A 20,548-nucleotide genomic window follows, 5' to 3' on the forward strand; every position below is an offset into this window, starting at 1 on the left:
TTCTTATGTTCTTACGTCACTGAAGAAAGGAACGTAGTCAAATGCTGACACTGAACTGACATCATCATCTCAAAAGTATCAGAAATCTTGTTTGTGATTGACAGATTATATGTACTTTTGGACAGCAGGTGAGCACTAAGCTTAATTCTTTGCTTCCTTCTGACCATCAGTTCAGTGAAGGTGTCTGTGTTGCACTGAGAAATGGTGAGTGAAAGGTCGGGCTTGCATGCAAATCTACTAAATTCAAATTAACAAATATTAAATCCATCCATCCATTTTCTAACACTTTAACCTGTTCACTACTGACCAAATACAGACACAGATATGCACATACTCACACAAAGGCCAGCTTTCCCCGAAGCCAATTAGCCACCCAGTATGATTTTGCACTCTGGAAGGAAACCAAAACATCCAGAGGAAACCCTTGAGAATAAAGGAGCATACAAACTCCACACAGATAGCACCCCAGGAACTGACCCAGGGCCCCAGCCCTGGAAGGCAGCAATGCTGACCACTGCATTACTGTGCCACCAAATATTATACCATTAATCTGAATAACAATATTTAATTGACTCAGAGTGATGGGTAACTGGAGGAACTATGGTCAGTGGAATACACTGGGATACACTGTAAGTCACACATCCTTTTCTCCACCACCCTGCTGGACACAGCCTGAGGCGCCAGAACTGCTGACAAACATTCTTTTTTTTTTGTTACGGAGCAAAATACGGACATATTTTCTATGTCAGTGTGCACAGAGTCCTCTGTAAGAGAACAACCGGTGGAACCGAAGGACAGAACAGGGGTGCCCTGCTGCCATTTTCCCCACTTTTCCAACACTGCCCCCTCCTGGCAGGCATTCTCTGAAATATTCAAAACACCGGTTATGTACTGTATGTCTATATTTCTCTGTCACTTGTCACATAATACATTATTATTATCACTGATAACGTATTTTATCATCATCATCATCATCTTTTGTTTTTGTTATAAATTCAGTACCTTGTTGCCAGAATACTCAGGAATATTTCCCCTTCACACACTGAGAGTGGCTCGGAGACACTGCTGTGCTGTACATCACGCTCTCACCTGTCCACGCTGATGACGCAGAGAGTCATGATGGAAGCTGTGCAGCACATGACGTCCATGGCGATGAACACGTTGCAGAAGAAGGTTCCGAAGAGCCACTTCCCGCCCACCAGGTCTGTGATGATGACGAAGGGCATGACCGCCAGGGCAACCGACAGGTCTGCAGCGGCCAGCGACACCACCAGGTAGTTGGAGGGCTGCCGGAGCTTCTTCACGATGCAGACCGATATGATGACCAGAGAGTTTCCGCTGATGGTGGTGAGGGTGATGATGGACAACACGATCCCGATAATCACCTTCTCCACATCCCCGTACAGCAGGACGTCACCACTGAGCTCAGTGGAATTAGTCCCGTTTCCCAAGCCTGTCAGCCGCTCCTGGACAGTGGGTTTGAAGGCGACGGCGGAAGGGCCATCGGTCACGAGCGCGGTGGGCTTCAGACCCTGCCAGGGCGCCAGGTCCTGCTCTTCTCCCAGGGACAGCTGGCTGTTGAGGATAAGAGTGGGGCTGTCGTGCATCACCATCCTGCCCCGTGTGCTGCGGGCTGCGTTAGTCCAGCTGGGCAACAGTCCACATGGTCAGTGAGCACAAATCGTCAGTCTGCATGCATTCCGCAGGCCCCTGGTCATTATTAACTCCGGTGAATGATGAGAATTTAAAGAGCAGGAAGTGCGGCCATATTAAGGATAAAACATTAATTCCCATTTTCGTTGCAATACACTGGGGAGTAAGGCTCCGGGGAGTGAGCATGAGGCTCTGGGGAAAATGTCTGTACCAGCATTATCCAAGTCAAAGTCCTAGAAGTGTTAGTGCAGTGAGTCCATTAAATTGTTTACCTCTGGTTAAAAGTCGCAGGATCTTGCACACGTAGTTTTTTTTTTCAACTTAAACAACTAATAGCTTATTCCTCTCACTTATTCGTCCACCTTGAGGGTTACAGATGTCGCCAGACCTTCCCGAAGTCGGAGCGATTGTGGTCGCGCGTTTCACAGTGCAAGTCCACCTCTCTGCCCGGACCCGCTCGCTCGCAGTTCCGCTCTCCAGTCTTAATGCACATCAGAAATATTGTTCATCAGCCGTCTAAATAAAAAAAAATACCAAAACCTTTTACACTTTAAGATGTTTCTGAACAACAAATAAAGTATATGGTTTGTATTTCATTTTCAACTCAAGAAAATTGTCAATATTTTCATATAATTTCAATATTTTCTTGCGTTTTATTAAAGTCGTTTTTGAATGTATGTATACAGATTAGTAAGGCTTGAATGTACAATACAATATTCAAACCATTTTCTGGGTGTGATTTATTTTGTCACGTGTGTGATTGCTATGATTCATGTTAATCCGGTTACTTTCTGAGTAAACGCCTTTCGAAGCGTTTAATTTGCAATTATTAACAAGCACACAAGAAAATTAATGAAAACACTCGACTCTGAGAAAAAACAGGTTCAAATAATTAAGAGCTCAAATAATCTGAGTGGTGATAAGAGAAAAATACAATGATAATTAGCATGAAGCTTTGAGTGTGCGGTCTGTCCTCCTCGCTGTTCGCTTACTCTTAGTTTTTATCCCAACTCTGCGCTAAGATTTACAAGTTGTGTTGGTTCTAGCACTTACCAGGTACTGTATAAGACGACTGTAGGTAAGATTCTGAAATCCCTGCACGTCTTCTTCATTTTACCACTTTGTCCATGAAGTTATGTACGTAGCGATGACCCCTTTGAAATACACGTGTTAATGTTGTTATCATTTTAAAATCCAATGTAGTTTTCAAGACCCAGTTCTTGCGTTGTATCCGTCGTCCTTTTGCTTACCAAGTGTGCTCAGCATTACTGAAACTGCTCTGTGCTGTCGCGTCTCGACCTCAAGCGATTCCCAGTTAGAAGCGCATGTTTACTCTTAGACGCGCGCTCTGAGTCTGTTCCATTTTCCTGAGGGGTATCGTGGACAGTACAAGCGACTCTCATGCTCTGCTCCCCGTCCTCGGACTATTCATCACTTTATCATTATTTTTTTAGGTGATTATGCACGTTTTAAGATTTAACCTAAAAAAGATATTTGTTTACAAACTGAAACGATGGAATCTATATTTTCGGATCATAAAATGACCAACACAATGAGTGGTTTTCTAATGCCATGATATTTCCCGCTGGTGATTTTAAAGCACGCACACACACATTGCCCCTCTTGGAACACAAAGTGCGTGGTTTTCAACACACCCACATTTTATCGCGGTTGTTTCATTCCAGAATTCCCGTGGCTTCAGAAAGCGTCATTTTCTAGAACAATCTCGGTTTATAATCAACCGCGTCAGCCATTGCATATACTGTAGCTCGCGCAGGATTCTACTTTTGAATCCAAACCTTCATTCATCCAAACAATGTTAGTGACACTGAGCACAATGACGCTGTGTGAGATATGCAATAATTCACTCGCTTTTTCCCCTAGTGGCAATAACAGAATTTAAGTGCATTGTTGCAGTCAAAAAAGTATTTTATGTGCATCTCTTAATTACGTAATAATTATCACATGTTCAGAAGATAATTATCTCACATGTACATGAAAATTATATCGTAATAACGACATATTTTAAGATATACACATATAGATATACACATATACCGTTTTTTGTTCTCGATGGCAGCAATGCGCTTCCGTAATACACAACTACAACACGCCAATTTCAACAACTAAAATAGCAATAAACCCAATTAGTACAGTGTGACCGCATAGCAGCACACTCGGTATTTCTAAACACATAACTCCATATTCCAGCGATGCTGTTTTTTCGCCTTCGTAAACGTGGAATATAGTTTATATGATAGAAAGATCAATCTAGAGACGTCCTGGTTAGTCGGAACAACAGCACGTGAAAGTGGACAACTGTGCTCAGTCATCTGCTGTCGTCGTGATGTATGTAAAAACTCTGCGTTCATTTCAGGAATGTTTCCGTTTGTTGTGATTATCAACACAAATGTGTTTCTTAAAAAGTTGATAGTGGAATAACTTTATTTAATCACGAATCTGTGAGATTACGAATATAGGGTTACCATATTTTTTTTAAAAGAGGACGGGGGGAGGGGGGGATTATCGACATTTGACACATGCCTCCAAAGTAATGAATCTTTATTACTTTTTCTAATAACAAAAATCAATTTAAACTCTTTAGTTTTTATTAAACTTCTTAGTAAACTTTTAAACAGGTGCAGGGTTGCTATTTCTCTTCTATAATGGCAAACAAGGAAAAAATAAAAATATACAGTAGCCCTATTTTAAATAACGGTGTTTTTCCATTTTAACACAACAAAGTCAACATCTGATGAAATATTGAAGACGTAATAATTTAGGAGAAGTCCTCAGTGGTTGCAAAAATGATCAATTTAAACGAAACATTTTGAAATATAATGAAACAAGTTAAACATTGCTATTTGTCATGGCCATAAAAACAGCCACACGCACACAAAAACCCTTTTCAAGCTACGCAGCGTGTAAATTCAAAACATCTACCGATAACGCGTGGAACGAACGAAAATCCGTAAATCTATGTTTGTTTACAGTCTGAGTAACGAGCAAAACAAAATCCCGGACAATTTTTGGAATTTTTATAAGTCGGACCGATATTTAAGGTCTCAAAAAGAGGATGTCCGGTCACCCTAATTTAGAATCGATTATTCTAGAACAGAAAAGATTATTCGAACTTTTTTTTCCCACTATTAATTGATATCCCTTAGTTTTAGAGTTACTGTACTGTATATAATTCAGGATACAATTTTTATGGATAAAGTCTGAAAAGTTTAATGAGTTATACGCTGTCACTGAAGTGTTAACTCGATGCCCCCAGCATTGTTCTCGGACGTTCGCCAGGCCTTTAAAGATCCCTGTGTCTGGAGAGCGTGCGGCAAGACTCGGGATCTGAAACTCGGTCAGGGCATGAGCAAGTGTGGCACAGACTACATCGATAAAAGGACGAAACCAGTTAAAATGACAGCAAGAAGCGATGACATTATTAAACTAAAGATATGTGGCTGATTAAATTTCCCCCCCTGTTCGCATGTCGGAACTTCCGTTAGAAGTCTTAAGCACCTTTTGCAGATTTGTGAGAACTGTCCGCGGTGCTGAACCATTTCATTCTGGGTAACTCGACTGTCAAAGCAGAAAACCACGGAGACACGAAAAGAATGACCGTCTACAACCTGGTTATAGCACCTGAGCTCCTAGATAGCTGAACTTCTGTAATTGTTTTCTTAACTATAGAACACAGAGGTGGAAACTTTACGGGATTCTTTTTATATCTGAAAACAGGAGGCACTTATTTTTCCAAAGAGTTGTGGAGGTATATGGAACACGCCAGATAAGGCCCCGTTAAAAGTTATTTTCCAGTCTTAAATTTTTAATAAAGCACTGTTCTTAATTCTCCTATTTTGGAATCATATGTGAACCTGAATAGGTTGTTAACTAAAGCAAAGTCTTGATCATTAATATTACTTAGGAAGTGCAGTGGTCCTAGCACTGACCTCTGGTACTCCATTAATTAATCCATCCAATATGATTATTTACAGCTTTTCTGTACTATTTCTATTCATTAAGCATTTCCTTATCCAAAAACACACATTTTCTTGAATGCCTCCAGCCTACAACTTGAGAATTAATCTTCTATGAGGAACTTTTTCAAAAGGCTTAATAAAGTCACTTGATCAAATAATTCCAATAAATTAGATGAGAAAGAACCATTTTTTTCTAAATCCATGCTGACTATCACTGTGTCATACTGTGTTAAAACAGAGAACATAATGATAAAGAAGCAAACCAAGTTATTTAACCCTGCAAGATAATTATTTTTTCCTCATTTTGTTGACTAGAAATATCCTACAAGATTCATATTTTAGTTATTACTAATGTTTTGTGGGAATCAGCAGTGTTATTTTCATGAAAATCTTCTGCTTAGCTATCAACAAATCATCCAGGAGCCAAAGAAATAAAAGTATCCCCTTTAATCAGTAAAATATATTTCTTGTGAAAACCTCTGTAAATGTTTTAAAAGTGGTGTCACCCCCACAAGTTGGATCCTGAGGAGTGAAAAGAGAAGAATCCAAGGTGAGGGGGTGCTCTGTGTTCACCTGCTACACTAATAGATTTGCAGTGGAGCTCAGCTGTTTCCTGTATCTCTTGTGCAGACCAAATAACTGAATGATAACAATAAATGCATTTACTGTATGTTGCACTTTAAAGAAGAAGAAAAAAAGTGAATTCCCTACATTCATATAGTGTTTGTCACCTCAAGGGGTCTTAATGTGCTTCACATATAGAAAGGTATGCGTTCTTCTGCCACAGAAGCACAGCTCCCACCTGGCTGAAACATAGGAGACATTCTGCACCGGCAGCCCCACTGAGCAGCAGTGAAACTGCCATGTGTCCCAGGCTGACTACGTAGTCATGACTACAGTTTAATGTCTAAGCCTCAGGATCTGCTAACACCATACTTGTCACGACTATAGTCCCCCCTCCTTAAGGGTGCTCCAGCCCTTTCACTAAAGACTTCATTCTCTGCACCTGTTTCCCATTCCCTGCCCACCTTAAAAGCCAGGCGCTGACGCTCTTCCGGGCTCTGCATCTGATTTCCGTATCGTGCGAGTCCGGGACCTGGAAGCGCCTGGTCCCGTTAAGGTTTTAACCCCTGTTCCTGTTCCTTGTCCCCTGTCCGCCGGTTCCGACCCGGCCTTCGTGGTTTTAACGTCGTGTTTTGATGGATCTCCTGGCTATGGACTTACCTTCGTGTTTTGGATACTCTATGGATTACTCTTTGGGATTGTTCGCCTCGGCCACACCTCCCCCGTGCACCAGCGCACCTTGGACACGCCCCCCTGTCTTCAGCCCCGTTTTCCTGCATGACGTTTCCCTAGTGTTTCCCCACTTCGTCGGACTGTGTCGTCCGCATAGGGTCCGGAAAGAACTGTTCGTTACAATACTGGCTCAGTGGTCTGACAATTATGGTCCAGAAAGAAGAGAACTACCTGCTTTACCACCAGCACACTTACTTTACTCACAGCAGCCACCTGGTATGAATTCTGGAGTTGCTATTAGGGGTTTAACTGATTTGCATTTTAACTTATTTGAGAGTGATTCCTGAAAAGCAAGACCTGAACCACAGCTTCTGATTTTCAGTTTTTTTTTTATTTGTGCTAAAAGGTTATTAGTTTATCTAATTAAACAATCTTTCAGAACCCTAACACCTTCATGACTACAGATCCGTGGGAATGGACGGCCACTGGTTTACTTCTGTCCTGAGAGAACTGCCTTTTAGTGCCCCAGCAGGACTGACACTTTAAATACTTAGACATAATTTATCACCAGAACAATAAAATGCATGTGATAATGTGGCCCTCAAAGACAAGATCTGTTAATCCCTTTTATTAGATGACCGAAATAACATTTGACTGACTAAATAAATTGATTTGGAATCTCTTCATTCCAAAAGACTTAGGTTTGTACATATAAAATTATTACCTTGTGTTTAGTTTTCGACTCCTCTTTCCAAAGGGAGAAATAAACTGATTTTGTGACATAGAAATTAATATTTTAATTTAATAGATTAATTAGCCTCTCGTGAGATTTATGGTGATACTTTTCAATTTCTTAGGGATGCTTTCACACTAAAACTGGAAACATGGTGTTTCAAAGCCTGAGAGTGGTGATTAGTTGTTAAGTGAAAACATAGAGGCTCTTGAGAATCTTGATGTAGGAGAGAGAGGAGGCAGAAAATAAGTCTGTCTACATTTTTCAAATTTTAATGAATATTATTGCCAGAAATACCTATTCTATTGCATTGACTACTTAAATTAACATCAAGCAAACTAGGGGGACTCTGCCATCTAATGGAAAAGTATATTCTCTGCCTCTTGCTCAGAGCTTCATTTTTATTGAATTTAAAAAAATACTGTGGGAATCAAACAATGAATATTTTATTTTATAAGACAAAATGGTTCTTTGGGAAGCTTGTTAAATTCAAAACAATCCAATCCACGTTCATTGGTAGATTCAACATTTTATATATTTGTTTCTTACAAATATCATCCACAGTTTATCTGATTCTGCTTTCCTGTGTTAATCTCCTTCCTTTCTTTCCTGCCCTTGTGCGCTGATTCAATGGAGTAGGTCAAGGAGCTCCATGTTTCACAGATTGAAATGGGATGATCAATGCACATTTCAAGACACATTTCTGCTGAGATGGATGCAAGGACAAGGGCCACTCACAAAGCCAGTGCTTTAGCACTGCTACAAAAACATATTGATATTGAACAAACAGAGTGCTGAACACAAACACAAAGAGTGTGATGCACCTAGTCAGCATACTGACCAGCTGCATCACAGTCTGGTACGGCAACTGCACCGCATCCAACCATAAGCCACTACAGCGGCTGGTCAAAACTGCCCAACACATCATCAGCAGTGCCTTACCATCCATCCAGGAAATATACAACACCAGGAGTCTGAAAAAAGCCACCAAAATTATGTCTGACCCCACTCACCCCAGTCATAACTTGTTTGTCCCCCTACCATCTGGCAGAAGGTTCTGGTCACTCCAGTCGCACACAACTAGACTCCAAAATAGCTTCTTCCCCAGAGCTGTCAAGTTGCTGACGCCCCCAATCCCTCCCACCATGATCTCTCTTAACGTCTTCCTGTACCCACAATGACTGTACTCCTACACCACTACACACACGTAAGCCGAAATTGTACTGTCCCCTCGATAGCCCAGTAAAACTGTACCGGTCGTAATAATATTTAATATTAATTGACCATACTATTTTTAACCATACTATTTTTGCACTGTTCCAAGAATTACCTTGCACTGTTTTTGTCCTGTTATATTTTCTCTGTTTGCGGAATTTTGCACAGTTTTGATTACTTGATTACATGTTATTTATGTTATGTTGTTACATGTTACTGTTATTGCTATTATGTTACTGTCTATTGTCTTATCTTCTGTCCTATTTATATACTGCACCTGAGTGACTAATGAGAAACACTTTTCTTTATACTATGCACCTGTGTAAGTTTAATGACAATAAAGTTGAATTGAATTGAAACACAATGAAGCAGCATTGGGTTGTGCTACACCAGCCCATATAAAGTGGAAGGTAAAAAGATCTGGCCAATCGTGAGGTGCTAATTGCGGAATGCCTACTCACAGAAGTGCCTTTTTCCTAAGTAACGAAATTCTGTCAAGTCTGTAAATATATGTAAAATTAGTGGTAGTGATGAGAGCACTGGACAGGTTAAGGGGCCTGTGAAAGGCATCATTCTTCTACCCCTGAGCTCCAGTAGAATAACCAACATTGTAAATTGCCAAAAATATCAGACAATTTAGGCAAGAGTGTCAAACAATAATAAATAATATACTGAACTGTGTATACTGAGAACTTCAGCACCAGACATACTGTTTATAAATATCAGCCTTCTGTGTCATGAGCTTCTTGGTGCATGAAGTCCAGCCGTAAGTAAGGGGTGTCTGTGTTTCTGTCACGGGTATCTTGTCCCAGAGCTTCCCACATTGAACTAATTGTGAACCTGGGTGCATTCCTGCTTCACAGTTCTGCCCTGTCCTGATGGCTCTGCTCCTGTCTGTATAATACTTGCCACTGTGCTGGGTAATACCACCTGTCTGTCTGCGAGCTGCTGGCTCAGGCCATTTTATTCATCCCTGTATCGGATCTGCTGTTCAACAAAGAGTATAATCCATTACCAGGAGTGTGCTTCTTGTTTTAGCACTCTGTTGTCTTATCGATTGACCTGAGCTGCTGGAATGAGCTACACTTACCCTTTGTGTTTCCACGGCTGAGATTAAGGGACATGTTCAAAACGTATGTCAAAACCGCAAAAAAGATATCAACGTCAGAGCTTATAAGCCAATAAGTACCAATAGCAATTTTAAAACACGACGTGATACTTTTTTAAAATATTAAATAACCATTCCTTGCATGTTTGCATGTTTACTGAAATTATCTAGTCACTATAAATATTTTTACAATTGGGGGGTTACAAAAATGGTGAAAATCAAGAATTGACCAAGCAGATTAGTCAATAAGTAATTAATCATAACCCCCACCTTGTAAGTAATTTCTCCGGTACAACATTGGTGAAAAGAGTAATCATCCAGGCACACACAGTTAAAAAACATTTATTAACAAGGAAAAATCTCAATTTTGCTACAGACTACAACATACTCTATGCTACATACTCTAACATACAACAAGTTACTCAATGTATACAGTATTTACAAAAAAGGCATTTCAGAGGCTTAACATCCTAATTGCTCAGAAAACCCCCAGACTTATACTAAGTATTAAACTCTTAATAGTTCAAGTAGGTAGCTGAAAAGAGAAGAAAAGAAACACAATGTTTTGGCTGTGGAATTGCTATTTCTTTTCTTCTCTTTTCAGCATGGAATAAACCTTTACTTGTTCCTTAAACTTTTAAGGCCAAAGAAGAGATAAGCTGCCTTTCTAAGTAAATGTGATACAACCTGCAGTTAAATCTGTCTGCCACAATGCCCAGATGCCACCAAATAAAGGCTCCATATTCTAAAAATGCACCCTTAGCAGGAAAGACATCTCTAACCGAGGTATCTTTTACTCAGAAAAGCCAAGTTCCCTAAAAGTCCCCTAGCAAGGTTCAGATACTGTAACTCCAGTTAGGCTTTGTTTGGATGATCATGAAGTAGGGGCTTTTACCTGCAGTAACCTTCCAAAGTTCCAATTCCTCCTGACTCCTCTTGTCTCTCTCTCTCTTTTTCTTTTCTCCTGCTTCTCTTTTCCTCTCTGTGCTCTTAATGTGATCTCATATGGTGTGTTTGTGTACTGCTCATTGAAAATCGTTAACCCACAATAGGTATACCAAGATCAACGTTACAATTGTTTTTGAGCAGGGGACTGCACATCTCGGCACACATCCACTCTGCTTTTACGCTAGAAATGTTTATTCTGCCAGGTATAACAATCTTTATCTAAACTCTAAGAGACACTCCCTAGTCACCTAGAGCTGTAACAATATGGATGTCTAATATCTGAGTAATTGGTGCAGAAACCCCAATGAAGGTGGAATTCAAACACTGAGCTTTACTGAAGAATCTCACCTGGTTGAGGAGAGGATAACCCGCCTTCTCTTAAAACCTTTTGTTTAATAAACTCCATTAAGTTAAAAAAAACATTACAACAAATATCTCTCAGCAATGTATTTTTATTAAGTAAACAATATAAAATGATAACTTTTTTCAGTGAACATTAATTTGCTGGGTTCATCCCATTTTTCTTGTGATTTTTTTCTGATTTTCTAGATTTGTGCATTGCATCTTATAAATATAGCTTATTACTGAAAAAGATTCAGACATTATGATACTGTTTTATTTTCTCTGTAAGTATAATACAATATTTATACTTTACATTCGTAACAGAAAAAAGTTGCCTTAAACAATAGGACAACACAGTACACAATGTTAGCCAACACAAATGGCTGGGTGGTTTCAATTCAATACAGCTTAGCACTACAGGAGAACAAAAAAGCACAAAATATTATCATACATTTTATCAGGACATGAGAAGCTCAGCTGAGTGTTGGGATTGTTTTAAGCATGATTGGAAAGACTAATAAACATGACACACTGGTGACCTTTAAAAAAGCATCACAACCTTTAAAAAAACATTATTTGCCTACTAAATAAAAACTCCTTACACTTATATAACATTTTTCTTTCAGGACACTCCACTCAAAGCAGTTTACAGGTAATGGGGATCCCATCCACCACCACCAGTATGCAGCCCCACCTGGATGATGCGACAGAAGCCATAGTGCACCAGTCCACTCCCTACACACCAGCTCTCAGTGGGGAGGAGAGCAGAGTAATGAAACCAGTTCATAGACGGGGATTATTAGGAGGCCATGATTAGTAAAGGCCAATGGGAAATTTGGTCAGGATGCTGGAGTAACACCGCTACTCTTTTCGGGAAATGTCTTAGTCTTTTTCTTGTTATTCGTACAGTATGAGTGACCTGAAGAAATAATAAGTGCCTGAAGAAACATACATTACATTAAACCATTTACTGTTTTTTTAAAGCAAAGTATTTGCTGTAAAAATGAATCACTCCCCCCTTCAGAAATGTTCCATATTAGGAAGGACAAACTTCTGAGAACAGGAGCTACTGTAGTTTGTCTTCATGCCATCATGCCACTGCTGTACTGTGTACAGCATCAGTTTCTTCCTGATCCCCTAGCAGTGGTTGGAGTAAAGACTATTAGCCTTCATTAATGCAAAGAAGCAGAAACTCAGACTCAGCCAAAAATATGTCTCTCATGATATACGCTATGCACTTGATAAAACGTGTCTGGGCTTTCTTTGGTAGCAGAGTAGACCCTCCATAAACTGTAGGAAAAATCCCAGCAGAAGCTCAGCCCACTACAGTCTGATGAGCATCTAGTGCACCGGCAACTACATACAGTAAACAGAGCAGTGGAGAGTCAACAGAAAACAAGTGCTTTAGATATGTCCATAGATATGTTACAAAACATTACAGGAGGCTCTTTCTGAAGGCCATGTGCTTGTAAATTAATTGTGTTTTAATGAATGCCATCCCCTCATGGACAACTGAGTGCACTTCAAAAGGAAATGTGTCTTGATTCAGTTTTAATGCTACATACAAGCCAAAAGGCAAAAGAAATGTTCAGCATCTTCTCAACACAAAAGTCCATACTATCAAATTGGAATGATACAGAATGAAACAATAAATGTGGAAAAAAAACTCTTGTTATAGTGCAATGAGTATCAAGGAATAATGGAATGTTATCTTATAAAAACGCAATAATATTTTTTTTCTGTGGCACTAATACACCGCAGGGAATGGTGCATGTCTTTATCCAGTACATACATGTACTATATATATATATTAGCTTTCAAATACACTAAAACCACAGGACCTGAAATTTCTGACTTTAAAGTTAGGAGGAATGAGGTATAAATAATTCTTTATTCCAATAAATTGGTATTCTCCCTGTCATTTTGAATTAAAGCACTAGAGCTCCAAATAGAGAGATGGAAAAGAAAAATATTATATCAATTTATAAATTAATAAACTGCTGCTATATTTTGTATGTATCAAATTGTTATAATTTTCAGATTCATATACTTTGTGATATTCTCAGCCCAAATAAATAACAAAAGTGCCAAAAATAATTTTCATATAAACGCAGTACTTAAGAAGCACTAATACCTCAAATTGGGAAAATAAGATGTAATGAAAACTACTTTTAGGTAATCTGCCCTTTGGTTTCAGAGTTGAGTATCAGAAAACCATTTTTCTCTGCATTCTTTTACCATGTCTGAAGCCAGGCAAATAAACTATATAATGAAAAAGGAAATGTATTTTTATCTAAATTACTTTCACTTTATTTATTTTAGTTTTCTACATACGGTAGCAAACCCAATTTTTACATGTTCAGCATTTGCTAGCCATCCTACAAGCACATGGACTACATCGCCTGACGGTTTTCTCATTTCTCTAGTTCCTTTCACTCTTTTGATAGAGAAGCATTTTTCTCATCTTTAACAGGGCCTTTGAGCCTATATTCACGAGAATGACACCTCTGCACCAAACACTGGCTTAAACAATCCGAAGCATACTGGGATTATAGCAATAATACTAAGAACTAAGTACCAAGAAGACCCCAGCAAATCTGTTCTTTACAGAACATCAGATGGCTTACTGAAAATATCCCTCTCATGTCAAGAAAATAACTATGACTGCACTGTACAGAATTTAACTTCATACTTAATGTTTCTGTTGTAATCAATATATGTCTTCTACATTTGCTTTCCAAAAATTAGAATAGGGACACATTTCAGAAAGAGAATGAATACGGATGTTTTGCCTGAAACTGCTTATTAACACAATTAAGGATTTAAATGCTCTAATGCACTTTATCATTGATAGTGATAGTGATCACTAGTTACTTTCTGTCCGAGACATTGAAATCGATCCACGATCCAGCGCTCTCTGACTGACATGAGTGCTTTTGGAAACTACACAGCCAGCATTAAAGCAGTTACCTCCTGAATGATAAAACAATAACATTTTTATGCAATGTTTCCAGTTTTCAACTATCAAATATAACTCCAGAAGAATCTTTTGACACACAAACAACTGTTTAAAATTTGTCCCTTAGGTCTGGAAAATTTTGGAAATGCAAGTCTAGGCAATGAATTATGAGATGGCTGGTCTGGAGAACCATGGCCTGTGTCTGGGTATGAGGACAGGCCAGGAAGGAGAGACATCTCAGCAAAGACTCGGCACTGCCAGTACTGTGGGGACCCATCTCTTCTTCCCACTTCTGTGGCTTTAACTGGGTCCTAATAATGTGGCCAGCCTCTGTGTATTCCCATGTAAATCACACTTTCTCACACAGCCGGACACCTGGGCACCCAGTAGGTCCCGGGATGCTTTGTAGCAACAGGTGAGAACGTAAGGAAAATGTTTCAATCTCATGTTTGCTTCCCTGCAGGCTTCAGTGTCCCAGGACTTCAGTCACACAAATAGCAAAAATATTCAATTTATTTATTTAGAAATATAATTTTTTGCCCTTTTGGAGTCCGAGCCATGCATTAGTCAGTTCTTTATCCTCACATGTGCTGTGCATCTATTACATCCAGGTATTTGGCTTCAATGATTTGGGGAAGCAGGTAGTTCCTGCGAAGAAGAACCGGAGAAGGAACTTAGTCAGGCTTCACTGGGACAGCTGTTTTCTAGAACATTTGTCTGTTTTCAATTACTGTACCACTTAGTTTAGTGCAGGCAATGGGTACAAGGGAGATTACAACTAAGGGCTGCCCATTAACCTACAGTATACAGCACATCTTTAGGAGAAAGCCAGTAACAATATGGAGAGAAAGTGCAAAGTCAACAGAATACCACATTATTTTAAACTATGTAGAGCCGCATATGGAGCCGTGGTAGGTCAGATGGCAAGGGTGTTTAGATCCTGACCAGAAGGCCCTGGGTTCAATCCCACGTAGGAGCAGGTGATGTATCTTGCTCTAATTCCTTCCAGAGGGCTCCCAGGTCCATTCAGCCAGCTTTCTGAATGAGTAGTGGGGGGTTAATCCTTCTGGAAGTAATAGGCCAGCTGGAGTGTGATGCTGACCTTATCACCTGCACTTCCTGTGTTGGAGGGTTGAGACAAATGGTGGCCCTACCTACAGCTGCATATAAAGAGCCTTTACATTTTTGTTAATAAGAATTAATAATAATGCCTTGCATTTATAGATCATAAAGGATCTCAAAGAATTTCACAAACAGGAGGCTTTATATCCACCACAGAAGTGCAGCCCCACTTCACAGTAGATCAGAGGAGAAATTTAGACCCCAACAGACTTAAGGGAGAGTTTCATGGAGACCAGACTGAACAATCCCAGAGTGGAATTCAGCCAGAATACTGAAGTTAAAACCCCAACTCTTACAAGCAGCAATGGAATCTGTAATGCTATGACCAAGTAGTCACTACTGCCCAGTCTACAAAGTGGTCACACTGGTGCTGTTTCAGTAACTTTACAGAGTAAATGAGTAAAGCAGATCCCCAGCTGCATAGTCTTTGTAATATCTGTCTGAAACATAGGACATTGGACAGAAGCAGAAAAGGGCAGATCATGTCAACAAATACAGGATACACAATCTATTAATCAAATTGACATACTGTAGGCCTTTTGGGGCTCATATTAAGGTGGGCATGGTACCTGATGGGGATGAGAAGGATCATGAAGAGAGGGAAGATCATCTTCATGTAGGGCAGGGGGTACATCCCAAAGGCACACAGCACCAGCAACTGCAGCATCTGCAACCCCGTGAAGTAGTGGATCTTCCTCTGGGGCACCTTGCGGATATAGTGGGTGGGCGGGTAGGAGGTCTAGGGTACAGAGAGATAAACGTCACATCACTCAGAAGTGAACATTTCCCACTCACAGCCACTGAGTCAAAATGCCTTTTCTCTTATCTAGAGAGTAAAGCTAAATGGGCCAAATGGCCTCCTCATTTGCAACTCAACAGTTGCCTATTACAACCAGTATCCTATCTTCTTATGTCAGTTTTGCAGTAAAAATTATGAAAGGAGTTCATACCCTGTACTATAGACTACTACACAAGTCTAAGATGCCCTCTTGCTCTGTTTTATTTTGTGTTTTATCTTCTTGTTTGAAGAGTGTAAGAGTTGAGTAAGGCTCAGGGGAAATGTTTGCATTAAGCATTCAGGAAGTTACCATATTTATAATTAATAAACGTTAATCACCTGCTCCTTGAGGAGGAGGGCCATGCGGTCACACAGCTGGTTACCATCAATGGAGGTGAGGGCAATGTACAGGAAGAGGCCATACAGGACAGGCTTGGGGATCCACTGCAGTGGGACTGGCAGCAGGAACACTGACACACCAATCAGGATGTTGGCAGCAAGAGAGGTCAGGCGAGTCTCCATCACACTGACGATCCTGAAAGGAACACACACAAGGCACTGCTTGCAAGAGTAGTAGCAGCAGAAATAATGAAAGCTGTTTAGAGAAGGTGGCTCAGAACGAGTTTGGTGAACCCTGATTCCTACTAGATAGTGCTTTCATTTGTAACATTCTCAGTGTACAGCATGTTTCCCACTTACGTCTCATACAGGTGGCCCCCCTCCACACGCTGCTCCACGTAGGCCAGCTGACGCACGTGCAGTGTGGAGTGGGGGAAGGCTGCATGCATCCAGGGCAGCCCCAGCACTGACATCAGGATGTTGATGAAGCCGGACAGCATCAGGTCCCAGTGGTAGGCTGTGCCCTTTAGGAGCCTGAAGCACACAGAGCGCAGGTTCAGTCCTCCAGGTATGCTGCATTCGTACTTGTGCAAGAACTGCTGGCACATCATAGCAGACACTGCTGTCATAATTTAAACTGGGTTAAAAACGAATTGATGATATTTGATTATACTGCTGCTTAGAATGACAGATGGGCTTCATTATTCTAGATCAGTTGCTGTAGCTTCAGTTTCTTAACATTCAAATAGCATATTTGCCAGTAGTTTCGCTCTACTCAATATCAGCTGCCAGGAAATTAATCTTATTGGAAGAAGACCAGTTAGAATGAATTTAGTTCCTGTACAAACTATGACAGAGTGGTCATGCTTTATGTTGTTTTCAGACTTTGTTTGATTATTTTCTATTTTCTGTTTTTTTTCATGTGATGGCCCATTCTTCTGATTTGTGGTACGTTTTCTATATTTTCCTGTATCATTCTTAGAAATGAACATAAATCAGCTTTCACAAAATAATGATCTTCAGAGTAACAAGTAAAGTTTTATTCCAAGTTGAAAAGAAAAGAGAAACAATGTCTCAGCTGTGGAGCCTTCTTCAGGTGTGGTGACAGAGGAAAACCAGCAGCAGAAAAAGTATGAAAGAACAGAAGCCAGGAGTGGAGAGGAGGTGGGAGCAGGAGAGAAGTAGAGTCTACACTCAGGTGGTGTGAAGCCGAGAGAGGTGATGAGAGGTGTGAAGTTAAAACCTGCAAATGAATAGAGGGGATTTAGAAGGAAACGAGTCTGTTGAGAGAAGGGGGAAGGTGTGATCCTAGTTTCAGGATAATTTTGGTTTTGGATGTCTTCCTGTAGTAGGAGTTCTGAAACCCTTCTTTCGCAGATGAAGAGATCAGTATGATCTTGGCCGTTAGAGGTGAAATGGGAAACTATGGGCTTGGAGAGATCTTTGATCCTCAGAGCCCTGACATGTTCACTGAAACGATCTCCCAGTCTCCTTCCTGTTTCCCCAGTGTAAATAGCTGGGCAATTTCTACAAGAGATGCAGTAAATAAGGTTGCTAGAGGTACAAGATGTCATCTGAGTGATCCAGAATTTTCCAGAGGGGCCTCGAATGTGCGTGGAATAAACCGCTACCTGTTCGTTCCGACACATGCTGGTGCAGCTGCCTACTTGAATATCTTCCCTGCAGATGTCAAGCACTCTGACAACAATGAAACCACACCAGGTAGACGAAAGAGATTAACAAATATTTGAGCTGTTATAACCTACAAGGAGCTATTTTAAAGAGAATATGTGCAATGTGGATAAAAGTTAAAATGAGATTTTTAACTATAAAATTCAAACTGTTTTATGTCTGCAGTAGACTATTCTTACAGCAGGGAAAAATAATAATGATGAGATACTGTAAACAGACTAACAACAATTATACACCTTTTGCAAACTGGCATGCACAAACTTGATCTTTTAAAAAAATAGAGGTTTGTCTGAATTAGCTGACTGTGAATTGACTAATCTGTGAATAAGATCTTATCTGTTATTTTTTATTTTCAGGAATATTTTATGGGAAGACCATTATTGTTTAGAGAAGTGATAACGTTTTATAAATGTTGCCTGTGCAAAGTGACAAGGAGAAGACAGGAGAAAAAGGGTCTGCAGCAGCTCCGAGCGGGTACCTGTTCTCGGGGGCATTGGTGAGCGACACCACGATGTTCTGGTCAATGAAGATGAGCAGCGCCAGGAGAAAGCCCAGCCCCATGGCACTTAGCACAGACATGGGAGAGAGGAGGCTGAAAGGAGCCACGTTGAATAGGTTCCCCTCATGGAAATTAAAGACTGGAACTGTAAGACACAAGAAAGGAGTGAGGCCTTCTTACAGCCTGTACTGTATGTTTTGGTGTAGTAGATTTATCTGATTCACACACAACAGGAGAAATATACTGTACAGTACTCTTTTTAAAATTATTTGGGCATAAATACGTTGGTACAGTGGTTAACATTCCTGCCTCACAGTGCTTCAGTTTCCTCCCACAGTCCAAATACTAGAAGGTTAATTAGCTACTGGGAACATTAGCCGTGGTGTATAAACAAACATTTACCACTGCTGCACACCCCTTTTATACCCAATCAAAACTTAATTGTACTCTTATACAAATTAACCAGTTCTAATATGATCCCGATCTGGCTACCAGCAGTTAAGAAGATGTGAAGTGACCTCTAGTGGCAGATCTGTGCAATTACAGCCCTTTCTACAGATGTACTGCAATAAAATGATATTGGCCCAATTAAGCAATATAGGGCTCAGAAAGAAGGAGTGTGGAAATACTGACGGTCAATATCGATGAACAGATATGAACCCACGAAGGAGAAGATGAGCACAGAGATGGGGAGAGCACAGTCCGACAGCACCTCTCTCACTTTGGCATGCAGGAAGGGGCTACAAAACCAGAAAAACACACTGAGTGTCAGGTATTGGGAGGGACACATCTCCTCACATTATAATCTGAAATAAATAGGTAATTAATTTAATTGAAATAGATAAGCTTTATAATACTATGAAGTAGTTCAGGTGGGTAGCTCTGTCCATATGTGTAGGCGGCAAAGGAACAAGTAATAGGTTTATTCCAGCTGAAATTAGGACCTTTCAATTGCACTGCCTCACCTCCTCTTGAACTGGTACAGGGTGTAGCCGAGCCACAGGGTCCCCAGCATGAGCAGCAGGCACAGCACTGGCCTCTCGCGGGAGCACAGGATAACGAGGTCCTCCAGTGCCACGCTCTCACTCTGGTTCCAGGGTGACAGTCCAGGCACCCTCACAGTGCTCCCGTTCAGCAGCAGCCAGGGGGCATGGTAATACTTGTGGAAGACTAACAGAGGGGGGCAGACATTGCAGAGCATGAAGCTTGGAGAAGACATACTGGGTCATCATTTCAGCAGCACTTAACAGCAAAGGCAACATCACTTCGGCTAAGCAAACCATTGTTCCTTTAGCTCACAGACTATAAGAAAATAACCTGATGTGTACCTGATGAGAAATTAGACCAACATTTGAGCAATGACTAACATTAAAGTGAAACTATTGCTAGCTGAAGGAAAAATTGGACCTTGCTTTGTGTTGCCACATATAGGCATTCTGGTAAATGTACGATTCAATATAAAACTATAGAATGTACTTGTCTGACCCGCTCAGCATAAGCCGGTGTCCAGGACAGCCTGGTGTCTCCTGAGTGTCTGTCCACCTGAGCTGTCAGTTACATAGTGGGTCAAATTATTTGTTTAGCTGCATTAGTGCAATATTTCTAATCTGGCTCTGATGTTTTTCTAGATATGAAAATTTAATGAAGTGAATGTTTTTAATAACTAAATGTAAAAAAACCTTAAGAAAGTCTTGCATGCAGTGTGTCATAAAAATATAGATATAGCGGTAGGTTAATCATTTAATTCACTACTCACATTGGAACAAAAAAAAAGAAGACATGAGGAGAGCCAGGAATTGAACTGAGTTTGAGACCCCTGGCATATAACACCATGTGTGCAAAACAATCTAAAGCTCATAAGCAATGCACAGAATAGTTTCACGAGGAATAACAACACCAAATCAGATCATATGTCATCTTTACTGAAAAGTTAAGAACGGGCAC

At 40.4% G+C, this 20,548-nt stretch overlaps 2 protein-coding genes across 4 annotated transcripts in view; both read right to left on the minus strand.

Annotated features, from left to right (window-relative positions):
• Positions 1–3,609, minus strand: part of LOC102697609 (5-hydroxytryptamine receptor 7c) — a 28,148-nt gene extending 24,539 nt beyond the window's left edge. The window contains exons 1-2 of the mRNA XM_069187146.1: positions 2,707–3,609; positions 1,090–2,169 (exon numbers count right to left, since the gene is read on the minus strand). Of these exons, the coding sequence (XP_069043247.1) occupies positions 1,090–1,613 (524 nt within the window). The 5' untranslated portion in view covers positions 1,614–2,169; positions 2,707–3,609. The remainder of the gene's footprint in view (positions 1–1,089; positions 2,170–2,706) is intronic.
• Positions 3,610–11,309: 7,700 nt separating this feature from the next.
• Positions 11,310–20,548, minus strand: part of slc4a11 (solute carrier family 4 member 11) — an 80,962-nt gene continuing 71,723 nt past the window's right edge. For 2 of the 3 annotated variants that reach the window (XM_015343858.2, XM_015343859.2), the window contains exons 14-20: positions 19,570–19,774; positions 19,238–19,344; positions 18,584–18,749; positions 16,774–16,947; positions 16,414–16,609; positions 15,866–16,035; positions 11,310–14,822 (exon numbers count right to left, since the gene is read on the minus strand). In XM_015343858.2, coding sequence (XP_015199344.1) covers positions 14,756–14,822; positions 15,866–16,035; positions 16,414–16,609; positions 16,774–16,947; positions 18,584–18,749; positions 19,238–19,344; positions 19,570–19,774 — 1,085 coding nt within the window. In that variant the 3' untranslated portion in view covers positions 11,310–14,755. The other variant, XM_015343860.2, reaches the window with a different exon arrangement.

Source organism: Lepisosteus oculatus, chromosome 1, assembly GCF_040954835.1.
Source record: "Lepisosteus oculatus isolate fLepOcu1 chromosome 1, fLepOcu1.hap2, whole genome shotgun sequence".
NCBI lineage: Eukaryota > Metazoa > Chordata > Actinopteri > Semionotiformes > Lepisosteidae > Lepisosteus > Lepisosteus oculatus.